The 14414-nt window shown below is 48.6% G+C and overlaps 1 protein-coding gene and 2 non-coding genes across 4 annotated transcripts in view; 1 reads left to right on the top strand and 2 right to left on the bottom strand.

The window, feature by feature from the left end:
- The window catches only part of LOC120816116 (contactin-associated protein-like 4), a 42962-nt gene that overhangs the window by 13681 nt on the left and 14867 nt on the right, over window positions 1–14414 (top strand). For both annotated transcript variants that reach the window (XM_040171463.2, XM_040171464.2), the window contains exons 3-10: window positions 4410–4603; window positions 6179–6326; window positions 6818–7021; window positions 9427–9599; window positions 9708–9854; window positions 10684–10951; window positions 12271–12420; window positions 12508–12679. In XM_040171463.2, the coding sequence (XP_040027397.2) occupies window positions 4410–4603; window positions 6179–6326; window positions 6818–7021; window positions 9427–9599; window positions 9708–9854; window positions 10684–10951; window positions 12271–12420; window positions 12508–12679 (1456 nt within the window). The remainder of the gene's footprint in view (window positions 1–4409; window positions 4604–6178; window positions 6327–6817; window positions 7022–9426; window positions 9600–9707; window positions 9855–10683; window positions 10952–12270; window positions 12421–12507; window positions 12680–14414) is intronic.
- trnal-uaa (transfer RNA leucine (anticodon UAA)) lies at window positions 11020–11102 on the bottom strand. The gene has a single exon. It is a non-coding gene; the product is annotated as a tRNA-Leu (tRNA).
- trnal-uaa (transfer RNA leucine (anticodon UAA)) lies at window positions 11911–11993 on the bottom strand. Its single transcript has one exon. It is a non-coding gene; the product is annotated as a tRNA-Leu (tRNA).

The following is a 14414-nucleotide window of genomic DNA, read 5'->3' on the forward strand; positions in this document are numbered from 1 at the left end:
GTGAGGAAAGACCTTCCGACCTCCTTTAAGACGTGGTAAACCTTTCAGCATCTGCAGCACAACGCAGTTGTTTCACTGGCGTGAGGTGAATAAACAGGATTGGTGCATCTGGTGATAACAGACTAAAACTGATGATTGTATTGTGTCATCATATTGCCATGTTGCATCATTAGAATATCGCTTTTTGTGTCCAATGCACACGTTCAGTGATCAAGTCTTCTTCAATGCAAGATGTTTTCTTTGTAATTTGTGGTCCCATACAGAGTAAAATGGACCATAAAGAGTGACGTGTGTGTGTGTGTCTCCACGTTCCTCCTCCACGGTGACCAATGGGCGACGCCCCGATGACTTGTGTCACGGTCAGGACGCCAGAAAGAGTACATCACCTTGAGCCCAGTGCCTCCACCTTCCCATTGATGGATGTAAACTGGCTCCATCTGTCTCCACCGGAGTCAGAGATGGTCTGATAGCGATGCACAGCCAGCAGATACAATCTTTGTTGAGACCTGAAGCACGGCGTGGTTTAACAGATTATGCAGGGCTTAACACGCAAAGGCTTCAGTTCAGAAAGTCCTCAAAGACCCTCTTTGAGGTTCTTCATTGCTGCAAATAAAGCAATGCTCATCACACAAAGCTCAGCAGTGATACGTGAGTCTAAAGCGTGCTTGGAAAATCGCTTTATATACAGAACTTTTCATTGAAATTTGACGTTTTTTTGCTCATGCACATGATTTTTACGTCTGCATTGTAAATCTGTGGCAGGCGGCTGATCGGAGATTAAAGTCTCTTTCTTTTTGAGCGTTAAACCTCTTTGTTTGAATCCTCAGTCTTATTCTTCATTTTGATTTATCTGTTATACCTTTCGTCTTCTCGCGTTAAAATAGTAATAGTAATAGTTTTTTAAATTTTGTTCTTTTTTTTATCGGTTAGGCACCATTTATGCAGCTCTGTCTCACTGTGTTCCTTGTGTCGGGCAGCAGAGACAGTCAGCGATGGTGCTGCAGTTAAGAATCCAATTCATAAGCAATTACTGTCGCACCGCAATCATATTGCATCTAAAATAGCTTAACCTGTTCTGGATGTGTGCCAACTAATTGATTTACTCGTGCATGTTCAGCTTGAACTTAATTTGCAAAGATCCAGTGTTACACTTGGCGCTCCAGTGGGACTGTGTTTGCCTGCAGGAGACGAACGACGTCTTCCAGCTTCCCGTTGTGCGATCAGCCCGTCTGGCGTCTTATCGGGTGGCTGGAATCACCATCCGGCCTCGGTATTCTCATGCAAATTAGCAGCTCTCATTCCAGACCTGTATGCAGCAGTCCGCCTGTTACACGCCTCCCTTTTGTTCCCCTCAGCTGCCCGTCTTCCTTCCACTTTCCCACCTGTCCGTCACGGCGACGCCTCTCCCTCGGCCCCTTTGGCCTTTTCCATCCGGCTTCGACTCGTGTTTTCTCTCTTTGCATTCTGTGTCCTCTCTACCTGTCAGGGTGGAATATCGCTACATTATTGATGATCCGTCCATCTGGGGCTTTTAGTGAAGCCGGAGTCCGCGGCGGGCTCGCGTCAAGCTAGGTTCCCCTCCAACGGCGGCGCAGAAAGAGGGCGGCGCAGCCTGACCGGCTCGCGTCTTCGTACCTGTTCTACTCTAATGACAACAGGACGCCGAGTTGAGTCGGTGTCGGGTGTCGGAGCCCGTTAGAGGGGAAGGCGATCACCGAAGTGTCTGAGGGGGGGGGAAGAGCAGTCAAACCATCTCAAGTAAGCTTGTGAAGGCTATTTCCAGGCTATGATACAGTTTGAAGATAGAATGAACAGATACACAACGAGGGACCTATAAACACATGTATGATCGAATGGGGAAAGGCAGAGGACTCATGTGCAGGGGGGCGGCTCGAGATCTGGAAAACCCACAAGGGATGCAGGAGCCGGAGGACAGAGGGTTGAAGAGAGGCAGGTGTCGTCATGGCAACCGGCTAGGTTGCTCTGACACACAATTATCAGGCTCAGGTATCTGTGGTCAAAACGGCTTCCCCTCCCCGCCCGTGGCTCTGAAGACGGATCTCAACCTGATTTATTTTATGTCAAGGTGCTGACGTCAGATGTGAAGCAAAAGCACGACAGAGACCGTCTGGAAAGCGCAGGTTGCTCGGCCACTGAGCGATGCTAACGGGGCTGCAAAACCCAACGCGAGCCGGCGTCTAAATCAACGGCAGCCTGCGTGATTTAATTCACAAAATCTAGAGGCGAGAAATGAAAATTGAGCGTTAATTAGCTCTCTCTTCTCCCTAATTGGTAGAGACATTGGAGTTTGTTGTTCTCATTCGCTGGCAGAGCAGTGATGTCACGTTTCTCAGTGGCTGGTCAAACTCGGGATGGAAGTAAAACGGGGAAACGTGTTTGATTTATAGTGACAAGTCTTCACACCGGCAGCCAATCACTTCAATTCTGCTTCAATTGTACCCGTCAGGGCGGACGCGTAACGCTTCCTTCCCGATTCGCTGTCGCCCCGGTCTGATCTTCGCGGGTAAAGGTCAGAGCGTCTGCTCTCTGCTGTTCTCCTGTCACTAACACGTCTGTTGGTCAACTGCTGATTAGCGCTGGCCTTTAGCTCTTTAAAGATCAGGTTCCAGCGGCCGGCACGCCGACAGCGGTTTCTTTTTCTCCTCCGTCCTCCACACATTATTCACAGTTTTGTGTTCCCGTCCCGCTCTTCGCTCTCAGGGGTTGGAAGCAATTGGCTCGTGCTTGGACATAAATATACGAGAAAGATGGTTTGCACCTTGAGGGGAATCCAAAGCGAAATGTCGCCCCCTGCAGGTTGGCCGTGACGGGCGGCCTCACACCGGGGAGCAGGTAGGGTCGAGCTGAGCGTTGAGATGAACAGACGCTCAATCTGTGAGTTTGACCTTTGCTCCGTGGGCTCACAGGACTCCTAAAGCTTCAACATGTCCTCTCCGTCCCTCATTGTTGTCCCCGTTTGACCTCAGCTATTTGCTAAATGCTCACCCTGAACCACACCAATTAGACGGAGTACGACTTACAGCCAATTTCCTTTGTGAAGGATTTGTGCGGCAGAAAGACTCTTCGGGCTCTCCAGCTTCTCCGGGAGTGGACGGCTCAGGAGTGTCCCCTGGAGGCGTAGAGGGAATCTACATTGTGCGTTCTTTTGACACATTACAGCTATAGTATGTATGTATATGTGTGTGTCTTCCTCTGTGTGACAGTTGAGGATTGTACTGTGCTCTCTGTATTGTGTGTGTGTGTGCGCGCTCGGCGGGACGCTGGTCAGCAGCCTCCTCCTTCAGCATCGTCCATCTGGTGTTGGAGCTCTGAGTCATCGCTTTGACCTGACGAAGCGCTCTCCAACACACACACACACACACACCCACACACACACACACACACACACACACACACACACACACACACACACACACATGCAAAAACCTGCACGTTTTAAAAACTCATTTCATTTTAATCTCATTCAAACCCTTTTTTCAGTTCTTTCAAACCGTTCATCTACGGTACAAATCGGTCAATATGTCACAGCGCTGCTCTTTATTGGGGATGTTTAACGCAGAGCCCTCAGTTTCTGTAAAGTTAATCAACGCTTTCGCCTCACGACCTCCTGTCGTTGATATTACGTCTAGCAAAGGATGCAATGCTGCAGGCAAACTGCACCACTAATCAGCAGAGCATTCTGCAGCCTCGTAGGAAAGGACACTCGTGGCGCTGCTGGATCGACGCACGGCAGCTTAACCGCGCGTCGGTCATGTTTCGCTTTGGAATACTCAAGGATGTGTCCGCTAAACTACTTTGTCATGAACTCATTCCAGTAATATGATCTCAGCTATGAGAAGGTAGCAGAAAATGCATCTCGCGTCACATGAGACGGGACAAGTGAGAGCAGCAAATGTTGAATTATTTATTACTGCGAATATTATAACATCAATGTTACATTATCACGAAAAACATATTGACTATGATGTGCGAACAAGGAGGTTTAACTGGGTCTGTAGAACATAATAGAGAGGACAGGACCTCTGCAGCGTGACGGCTCTTAAATCACAAAAACAGAATTGTACCTGCTGCGACGTGGACGTTGCTGCAGACCCACTTGATGCTCTCCTCCATTGTAACATAATCAAGTCCTGCACAACTACTTTGTGTCATTAGAAAAATAAGACAAATGTCAAACCGGCATGAAACGCTGTGGAGGCGGCATGTCTTCTTTTGATTGATGATGACAAATAGGCTCAATGAAGGATGAAGGATGACAGAAATTTATCTCTTTTATTTTACTGTTTTCCCACAAAGAGTGAAATCGATCGCGGTTCCGACGAGCTAAAAAACAATAAAACGGTTTCTATTTATGACAATTCTATGTCTTCTACACGCCCCCCCTGCAGGCGCCGGAGGCTGGTCTCCTCTCACCTCGGACGGGTATCAGTGGCTGGAGGTCGACCTCGGCCAGCGGACCAAGATCGCCGCCGTCGCCACGCAGGGCCGCTACGGCAGCTCTGATTGGCTGACGTCGTACCTGCTGATGTTCAGCGACACGGGGCACAACTGGAAACAGCACCGGCAGGAGGACAGCATCGGGGTGAGTCCACGGATGTTCTTCTATAACATGTTTTTTCTGGAATTCATTTAGCAAGTATGTAAAATAATTTAGAATGAACGTAGAACAACACACTTTTCAAAGCAAGTTCTCTGTAATGCCAATAAAATAAAGACATCTGACGTCTCCAAACAGTACTACTTAAGTCACGGTTACACACGTGAGAACCTAATCAAGTAATTGATGTAAAAATGAACCCGCACTCTGGTTCATTACAATTCATCTGTTTGCACAGTCCCATTTACTGAGGACGGCGGCGGTTAGCGGTGCCGCTCCGCAGGAATCCGTCCTTCCCGAGGAGATAATCACAGTCATCAGGAGCCATTGACTCTTAATTAATAATAGATGAACCGCTGAGAGAGCTCTGCTGACTGTGCAGACCGAAGCGCTCCGGCTGCTGTTGACGGACTCGCAGCGAGCCGGCAGAGAGGCAGCCGAGTCCATGAAGTCTATGGAGTCCATGGAGTCCATGAAGTCCATGGAGTCCATGAAGTCCATGTAGTCCATGTAGTCCATGAAGTCCATGAAGTCCATGGAGTCCATGAAGTCCATGGACTCCGTGGAGTCTACATAGGTGTGCTGCAACTTGAATCTGCAGTGTCAGAAAGGCGGAGCTGATTAATGAGCAAATCCGTCGGAGCTCTTCTTCTGTGGTCTCCAGGTGTGGCGTTGGCCTTGCATTTGTCCCGCTGCAGTGAGCATCCCGTCGGCGCAGAGCGCTTGTTGACCTGCACGGTCGCACAATACAAGCATGGAAACGTGTGGCGTTAACACACTGTGAGAGTGGACATTAAACGCCCGGGTGAACCCGGCGTTTGTCACGCTGGTGCAGAGGGGAGCTTTTGATTAAAAGTAGAGCCGAGCCAACTCGCCCACATGGAAGGGAGTCCAGCTAATCTCGGCGGCGAGGACTCGTCTCGTCGGGGAGCGGGAGGGACGACTTTGTCACGGCTTAAAAAACTGATCTGACTCTCCGCATAAAACCCGCAGCGTTTTCAAAGTGTTCCCCGACCTCTGAGCATTAGTCAGGGAGCCGCTCCGTCGGCGGGAGGAGGCCGAGGATCTGCTTTAAGCGGAGGGGAACTTCTCTTCCTTCCTCAGAGGAGGAGGTACGTCTTAGTTCTATGAAGGACGAGATGCTCGTTATAAAATAAAAGCACTTGTCACCTCTCGCTGTTAACGCGTTCAGTTGAGTGACTCACAAGCACCACCCGACCCCACCTGTTGTGTGAGTTCCCTCTACTGTACATCGCTGTTATTCACCAGTGAGAACACAAGAATACGCACCTCGGTGACATGAATTAAATGTGTCTGTGGATGCAAAAAAGAAGAAAAGCAGTCACTGCACACTTTATAATTACATTACAGGTCATATATATATATTTATATATTTCTGGAGAAACTGTTCATTTAGAATTGCAATGCTGTTCATGTTTAGGAGCCGAGCTTGAGTTGCATTTGGACTTCAGCACCGATGTAATTCTACAAAGAAATAATTTGATAAAGAAGCGTGTGTGTGTCTAAGCTTCATGCTGTCTGTCATGTTGGTGCATCCAGTCTTTCCCAGGTAACAGTAACGCAGACAGCGTGGTTCAGTACAAACTGCAGCAGCCGGCCGTCGCTCGCTTCCTGCGCCTCCTCCCTCTGCACTGGAACCCCAGCGGGAGGATGGGACTGCGGCTGGAGGCCTACGGGTGTCCTCACAGTGAGACTCCTCTCCTCCTCTGCAGGGTTTTTCACAATAACACTCTGCCTCTTGCTCCAAAGGCACGGCATCCATAGACGAAATAGAATAGTTGGAGAAATGTGATCCAGGACCCTAAAGGCTGATTTGTTTGACAGCTGAGTTAAGCTGATGTTACAGATGTTGTCATCTAACTACTTTATTCAGATTTATATGGTTTCGTTATACGGTTTCCACACTGTATCACGTGACACAAGGGCCTCTGTTTGGCCTAAATGCCCACTTGACCTTGAGGATGCACTGATCAGATGTTGAAGGTCAAAGGTCGCCGTGTGACCTTACAAAAAACGACTTATTAGACTAATTGTGACAATTTCCCACCAATGTCTGAAACGATAGCTAAGCATGTGACGGCGTTAACTTTGCTTGGTATCCGAGGCGTCGTTTGCTGTTCTGACTTTTACTCTCAGCCGTCATTCTCAGAGCGCTGACTCAACTTCTTCGCCTTTCAGCCTCCCATGTCCTGGGTTTGGACGGCAGCAGCGGCCTGCTGTACAGACCGAGCCCGGGGACACGGGGGTCGGTCAGAGAGGTCGTCACCCTGCAGTTTAAAACCCTGAGGAACTCCGGGACGCTGCTGCGCGCGGAGGGCGGGGGGGGAGGACTCGGCCTCGGCCTGGAGCTGGAGAGAGGGAGGCTGCTGCTGCTCACACGAGGTACGGAGCGCCACGTGAACACGACGGGCATTCGTGCTGCTACTTACTCCGGCTGCATGAATACTGTGTGTACCTGCAGAAGGGGAGCCTGACCCCCTCCACTTTACTCTCACAAATGCTTTGCTTCAGAAGCTTTTATTCTCGATCCATCCACTACTGATGGGAAATAAAAACTAACAATTTGATCAGCAAGAATTCATTTTTTTTCCGTGACGTGGAACTTGTAAGTCACTTTGCGGACTTTTCTGGTCTGATCGTATAACGCCGCCTGAGATAACTTTCAGATTGGCTGCGGTTGGGTGGGATGGTGGATACGCACGCCGCCGCCTGATTGGTTTAAACCTTGGCCCCCGGCGTGCTGCTGCATCTCAGAGTCGTCGCGGACATGATGGATGGCACCGCGCACTGCGGCATGTGTTCGGGCCGGAGCCTGGAGGGGGTGATGCATGGCTTACAGCCATTACGTGGGGAGGTGTGTGTGTGTGTGTGTGTGTGTGTGTGTGTGTGTGTGCGTTTAAATGGGGTCAAACCAGAGGTGTCAGGCTGGCAGCCCGTCGTCCCGTTTGAGACGCGAGGAGACAAACCCACGTTGCTTAGTTGTCTCTGGTGTAATGTCTTGTGCTTGGGGGTGAGCGTGTGCAGGATGCTCTGTGAGCTCGGAGGTGAAACACACAGCGGTCAAAAAGCCTGAATAGGTGTTTATTTGCTTGGTTACATTATGTGTTTGAGATCTACATTATTCATTTCGTGACTTGTGTCCTCGTCCTCCAAATCCCCGTCTCTAGAGGGCAACTGATGCCCTCTAGCAACAGTTTGTTTGAAGCATCACAAGGATTTCTTCATAATTCAAGCGTCCCACCTTGTTTTGAGGTTTCTTGCGTTTTTTTTCACTGTTAAAGCTTTCAACCCGTCATCATCTCCTCTTCATCTTCTTTGGACGCACTTCATCATTCTGTCTTCATTACTTTGGACTCCGCCCCTTCTCATGCACCTCATACACCTCCGGGTCTGAACCGCCCCGGGAGGGGGGGCACGACGTCGTTGGGCTTTTATGAGGCAACAACGAGTAACAGCCCTTCAAAGACACGGCAGCTTTGTCCCGCTTGAGAAGAGGAGACAAAACACTCACAGACACAAACGCGACGGTAGAATTCGGCCTCCGAGGCTCAGCGATTATTCCGTTTTCCTTTTCTTCCCAAGGAAGAATTTAAGGTGCAATCAAAACAGGGCGATGCGAGTTATCTGGTCATTAGCTGCAGATTCTCGCGGCCTGTGAAGCCGCGTTTGAATCACAGCGCTTCTCGTTTAAAACGTGCTGGGAGCCCACTTGCTCCGGGGGACGCCATCCGGCTCAATGTGGACACGCGTACTTACTGGTATCCTAAACACTGGGGTTTTATAATCATGTGAACACATAGTCACTTACTTTTTATGTGCACATGAACCGAAGACGCTATTCATGCATCTATTCTCGTTTACGCTCATGATCTCTGTTCAGTGGCTCCGTCGCGTTGACCTGCTGCTCGTTAATATTCCCCGTGCACGGTCGCGCTCCCATCGGGAAGCAACCTATTGATTTGTGGCGACCCGCATCGCAACACGTATAATAATCTCGCCCAAGGACTCAGCGGAAAGCACTGGTTATCCAAGAGTTTTCCCTGTGGGTCCAAAGAAATGACCAAGAAACGTGCAGATGATGTTTCTTTCCTCCTTTTATGAGCTGGATTCTGCAGAAAGCAGATAAACCACGTGAGCTCTGTCTACTAAAATCAATTCAGGCTATTTGTTTCCTCTTCATCCAGTCACAGAAACCTTCGATGGTGAAGCCCTCTCCTTCTCCTCTGGGCCTCCCGTTCATATTGATCTCAACATAAGTTGAAGACGAATCGCAACGTCTCCAACCCGCCGTTCTCTCTCTGAATGGACTTTTATTTTCCTCCCACCAGATGAGCCGCATTGTCACAAGTACATTGCTTCTCTTTGAAGCCGGAGGTCGTGTCTCCCTGAAGAATATCGCATACATGTTTAATGACCGACTGTGGTCTCCGGCCTTCAGTCTTCTCTCCCGCTGCGTTGAGGTGCAGCATGAAATGGATCCGCTGGTACGAAACCCGCCACTCATGCATCATCGACGACGTCTTCCCATGTTTGCGCTGCACTTTTTCCTGCCCGGCATCAAAACACGTTTGTCTTCGGCTCTCCGGTGGAATCTTTAAGCCTCTGATGAGATGAGACAGGCCGACCTCGACGTGATCGTCTCCGCGGGGACACTGAGAAAGCTCAAATATGCATCGTAATAGAGATTTCATTGGCCCGGCGTTCACCTCTCTGTCTCTCTCTGTCCGCACCAGCTTAGTTGGTGGGAAATGACCTTCTCACGCTCTCGTCCTCCTCGTCTCCTCCAGGTCCTCCCTCCTCGGAGCCCCGGCGCGTCGCCTCCCTCGGCAGCCTGCTGGACGATCAGCAGTGGCACCGCTTGGCGGTGGAGCGGCGCGGCTCTCAGCTCAACGTCACGGTGGACGAACACGCGGAGCGCCTTTGGCTGCCGGCGGAGTTCGCCGGCTGGGAGGCGGAGCAGGTGGGATGAAACACTGTGGCATTGTGGGGATTCCAGTGAACCGGCACGTTTTTGTGCAATCAGACGCAGCATTCGTTGCTCCCCGTGACCCGTTCTGTCCCCTCGCAGCTGAGCGTGGGGACGGTGCCGAGCCGCGGATCTCAGAGCCCAGATGTCTCCAAGGGGAACTTTCACGGCTGCTTGGAAAACCTCAAGTTCAACAGCGTCAACGTGGTAGAATTAGCTAAAAACGGAGATCTCCGAGTCGCTGTGAGGGTAAGTGGATAAACCACCTGCGGGCGTCTCACGCGTCCCCTTCATCCCAAGTCGTCCCCATTCTCGGCCACCAGGACCTTCGGACGTGTCCTCGTTCTCGATGAGAGGAGAAACGTCCTCGTGGGAGACGCTGTGAGGCGTTTCCATAGCGAGGAATTCATGTTCTCAGCAGGAAAAAACAAAAAACATGAATTCTTGCTAAAGAGGTTCAGAGATTTCCCGCACATGGCCGAACATCTAATTGAGGCAATTTAATGTTGGCTGGGTGGCTTTTGGGTTATTAGCCACAAAGTTATGATCCAATTTAAATGTATAAATTTAAAACAAAGACCAAACGGCGCTTAAGGGGCTCTGTGAGGAGGCATTAACACCAAGTGAGGAAGGATCGCTGCGTCAGTCCCGCTTCAGGCTTTTTGGAGATTTTGAAGCTAACTTTCTACGCTGCCAACATGAGTTACCGCCCTTCACTTTAACAGCGCCACAAAGGGCTTTTAGAGGTTGTGAGTGTTTCCGGAGCTTTGTAAAGATAGCAGTGTCCTTCCCACTACTCAAACCATGTGTCCAGATACTGTACCTTCTCCTTCTTGTATTTTCACCGGCACGCTGGGTGACTCCGCTGTGCTCAGTTTGCTTTCCTGATCTTATTCCGAGCCTCGCTGTTATCATCATGCTAATACCGGCGTCCTCCTAAGGAGACTCGCTGATGAGATCAAGTGACCGGAGGTCACGTCGGCCCGCCCTCTGCAGCTCATTAATATTCATGTTTAATGTTGTTTAATCTCTCTTGTAATCATCTCTCTCTCTCTTTCCCTCCACGTTTCTCTCTCAGGGCAACGTGACCTTTTCCTGCGCTGAGTCGGTTTCCGTCGCCGTGACGTTCCCGGGCCCCCGGAGCTTCCTCCGGTTGCCGGGGGCGACACCGTCCTCGTCGGAGGGCGTGTCCGTCGGGTTCCAGATCAGGACGTGGAACAAGGCGGGGCTTCTGCTCACCTTTGACCTGCCTCAGCAGGGGGGCGTGGTCTGGTTGTACCTGAGCGAGGCCAGACTGCGGCTGCAGATCCATAAAGCCGGCAGGGCGCTGCTGGAGCTCAGTGCAGGTACATCTACAAGCTACATGTCTTCTCTCTAAAATGGACCTTCAGACATTACTGAAGCATCTGACTATTACCAGGAGTGGGGTTCGAACCCACGAGGGCATCTGCCCATTGGGTCTTAAGTCCAACGCCTTAACCACTCGGCCATCCTGGTGACCGCATCAAGATGATGATCAATGAGGTAGTTTGGCAAAATCTAAATGGATTTTTTTTGGCTCCTAAATGGTGGAACGAGCTCTCTGATGACATCAGGACCGCAGAGAGCCTTCACATCTTCCGCCGCCAACTAAAGACACACCTCTTCAGACTCTACCTCCACTAAAAGACTAAACGGATTGTAGCACTTTAACTGTACTTATAATGGCAAGTTGTAAATGGGCTTTTTTGACGAAATCACACTTTCTTGCTCTTTTCCTTATGGTTGAAATGCACTCTCTTTGGATAAACGCGTCAGCTAGATGACATGTACTGTATTGTTGTACTTCAGAGACATCCTTTTTACGAAGGTTGTTGAGCAGCTGATAATGGAGTGTTTTATTTTTACCAGAATTGTAAATTGTTTGGACATTTTTTTGATATGTAGAATACAAACATGTCAGTGATTGCAGCCCTCTTATCACTTTGCAAACCTTACAGATAATCTTCTCTCTTCTTAAAACCTCCATGGACGTACAGTATTACATCCATGGTATACCAGGAGTGGGGTTTGAACCCGTGAGGAGCATCACCCGTTGGGGCTTACCTTAACCACTCAACATAATGGGTTTTTAGCGTTACAAAAGTGGGAGTTTTGCAATAAATTCAATTGAAGTAGGTATGATTATCTTCTTTACCCAAACTGTTGAGCAGGAAATAACGCAGTTCATTACCTGACAACGTAAATCATTTCACAACCTGTGATCATGTTATTAAATTCATCCAACTTTTCATTTTCAAGACCAAATAATATACAAGTAGTATAATACCAGGAGTGGGGTTCGAACCCATGAGGGCATTTGCCCATTGGGTCTTAACCCCAACGCCTTAACCACTCAGCCATCCTGGTCCATAGATCTGTCCCATGAAGTCTGCGTGTGCTTCACAATGTAGTTTACTATGATCTACTGTGTCTTCCTCGTTCCCAAAGTGTTGTGCAGCCACTGAAAAATGACTCTTAAGTCAGCAAGAAAAACAGAAGAGATGATGAAATATTGATTCCTTCTTCGCGGCGCAGACGGGTCGTGGTGCTCGCTGAGCATCAACGACGAAGGGAACGCGGAGAGCAAGCGCAGTCCAGCCCGAAGGTCCTTAACGTCTCGGCGTTTCTCGTGTCGCGCTTCCAGGTTCCGCCCTGAATGACGGCCAGTGGCATTCGGTGGCGCTGACCTCCAGCCGAGGTCGTCTGAGCATCGGTGTGGACGGAGAGGGAGGAGGCAGCGCCCAAGCCGCTCCCCCGTACGCTGTCGCCGTGGAAAGTCACCTGTTCTTCGGTGGTGAGAGAGGAGCATGTCAACCGTGATGTGTGCGTTTAAAAAAAAACAAAAAACATCGCACCGATGTCTCCTGTGTCTTCTTCTCAGGTTGTCCTGCCGAAGACAACGAGCCGAGGTGCAGAAACCCCTTCAACGTCTTCCTGGGCTGCATGCGTCTCCTGTCGCTGAACCACCTCATGGTGGACCTCATGATGGTGCAGAAGAAGCAGCTGGGGATCTTCAGCCACCTGCAGATCGACATGTGTGGGATCATCGACAGGTCAGTTTCCCAGTTCCCCAAACCAGTTTAAATAAAAGGCCCCGTCGACTCTCCGAATATCGTCGAATATTTCTTTTAGATTTTCAGATTGTATATATATTAACTCCGTGAAGTGAGACCTGACGCACACTCTGCAGGATCTATTATAGTTATATTGAATAAATCATCACATCCCGTGAATTATAGTCCAACGACCACAGACATCACAGTGAGAACAGTGTTAAAATGTTGAATTTGGGCGAGTGAGATAATCATCTATCTTTTTCTGGTCGACATCATCAGCGTGAACTTGATCTTACACAGAATCATGTGATCATGAAAGGATGTACTATTTAACAAATATCAATTATTTGTAAAGCTTTTAATATAGATTTGATTTGGAATTAGAATTGGTGCATTATTCATTATTATAACGGTTGTGCGCTTTGTTGCTTCTGGAGCAGAAATTTTTCTCCTCCATTGTTTTTTTATACAACATCTTATGAGAACAGACTTTGAGGGGGGAAGTAGAGCAGCATCTTAGAGACACACACACACACACACACACACACACACGCACACACACACACATCTCCACGGTGAAATTCGCAATTATCCTTGTGTGAAGACCGTGTTGTGACAAGTGTTTTCTCGCGGACATCTGGCTCTTTAAAAATCGTTTTGATTGACGTGCAGATTAATACATCAGTACGCGTACATAATGTGTCATGTGATCACAGGTCATGTGACGTCACAATACACGAACGAGATGAAACAGAGCGATGACAAATGAACAAACCTCTTCTGATTAGGTGTCTCGTCCACGAGCCGCACAATTAATGAGACAATTATTACAATTATAAACGCTCCCCCAGGGACACACACACACACACACACACACACACACACACACACACACACACACACACTGAGCTTCTTTCTCTCTGAGGTAATTCGATTATTCAGCAGTAAATCACAACTCACTTTTCACTGAAACAAACCCACAAAAAAAAAATCCCGTTTTCCAGTAAAGAGAAAAATAAATCCACCTCATTCCGCTGTAATCCTGCCGATGGCGTTTTGGGCCCACGGGATTTATTTCCCTGTGAGGTCAGGAGGAAAAAAAGACTTTTAAATGTTCTTGTTTGGTCCAAACTGGATCCGGATGGGGTGGAGGAGGACGGGGGGTGGAGGAGGACGGGGGGCAGAGATCGATGTTTTAAAGGGTTCTTCTGAGTTTCAATGGATGTGTGGTTTTACTGCAGCGTGGGATGAAAGTGTGTGTATGTTTCTGCAGTGTGTGTCCTTGGGGGGGGGGTTGTTATCTGTGCGCTTTATTTAACAGGGTGACAGGTGCTTTATATTAAAGGATGGAAGAAGATATTCAAATAAGCTTTATTGGCGTGAACGTCCAGTGAAATCATCATTAGTTTGATTTGATTTGATCAGAGCAGCAGATTGTTTACTCATTGTTGCCTCAGTAGAAAACAGGACGTCCCCTGAAAGACGAAACGCCCCCACTGGTCAGATTGTTCCCTCCCACACACAGCTGGCCATTAACTACAGGCTCGTGTAAACACAATTCAAAATGCTTCCTGCCCACTTATTTAAAAAAAAAAAGCTTCATGTAACAGAGTGAAATTCATTTTGAGCACATTTTATTTTAGCTGTTAATAGACCTATATATATATATACTGTATATATATAAAAAAAAAATATATATATATATATATATATATATTTATATATATATAAT

The sequence above is a fragment of the Gasterosteus aculeatus genome, chromosome 3, assembly GCF_964276395.1.
Source record: "Gasterosteus aculeatus chromosome 3, fGasAcu3.hap1.1, whole genome shotgun sequence".
Taxonomy (NCBI): Eukaryota; Metazoa; Chordata; class Actinopteri; order Perciformes; family Gasterosteidae; genus Gasterosteus; species Gasterosteus aculeatus.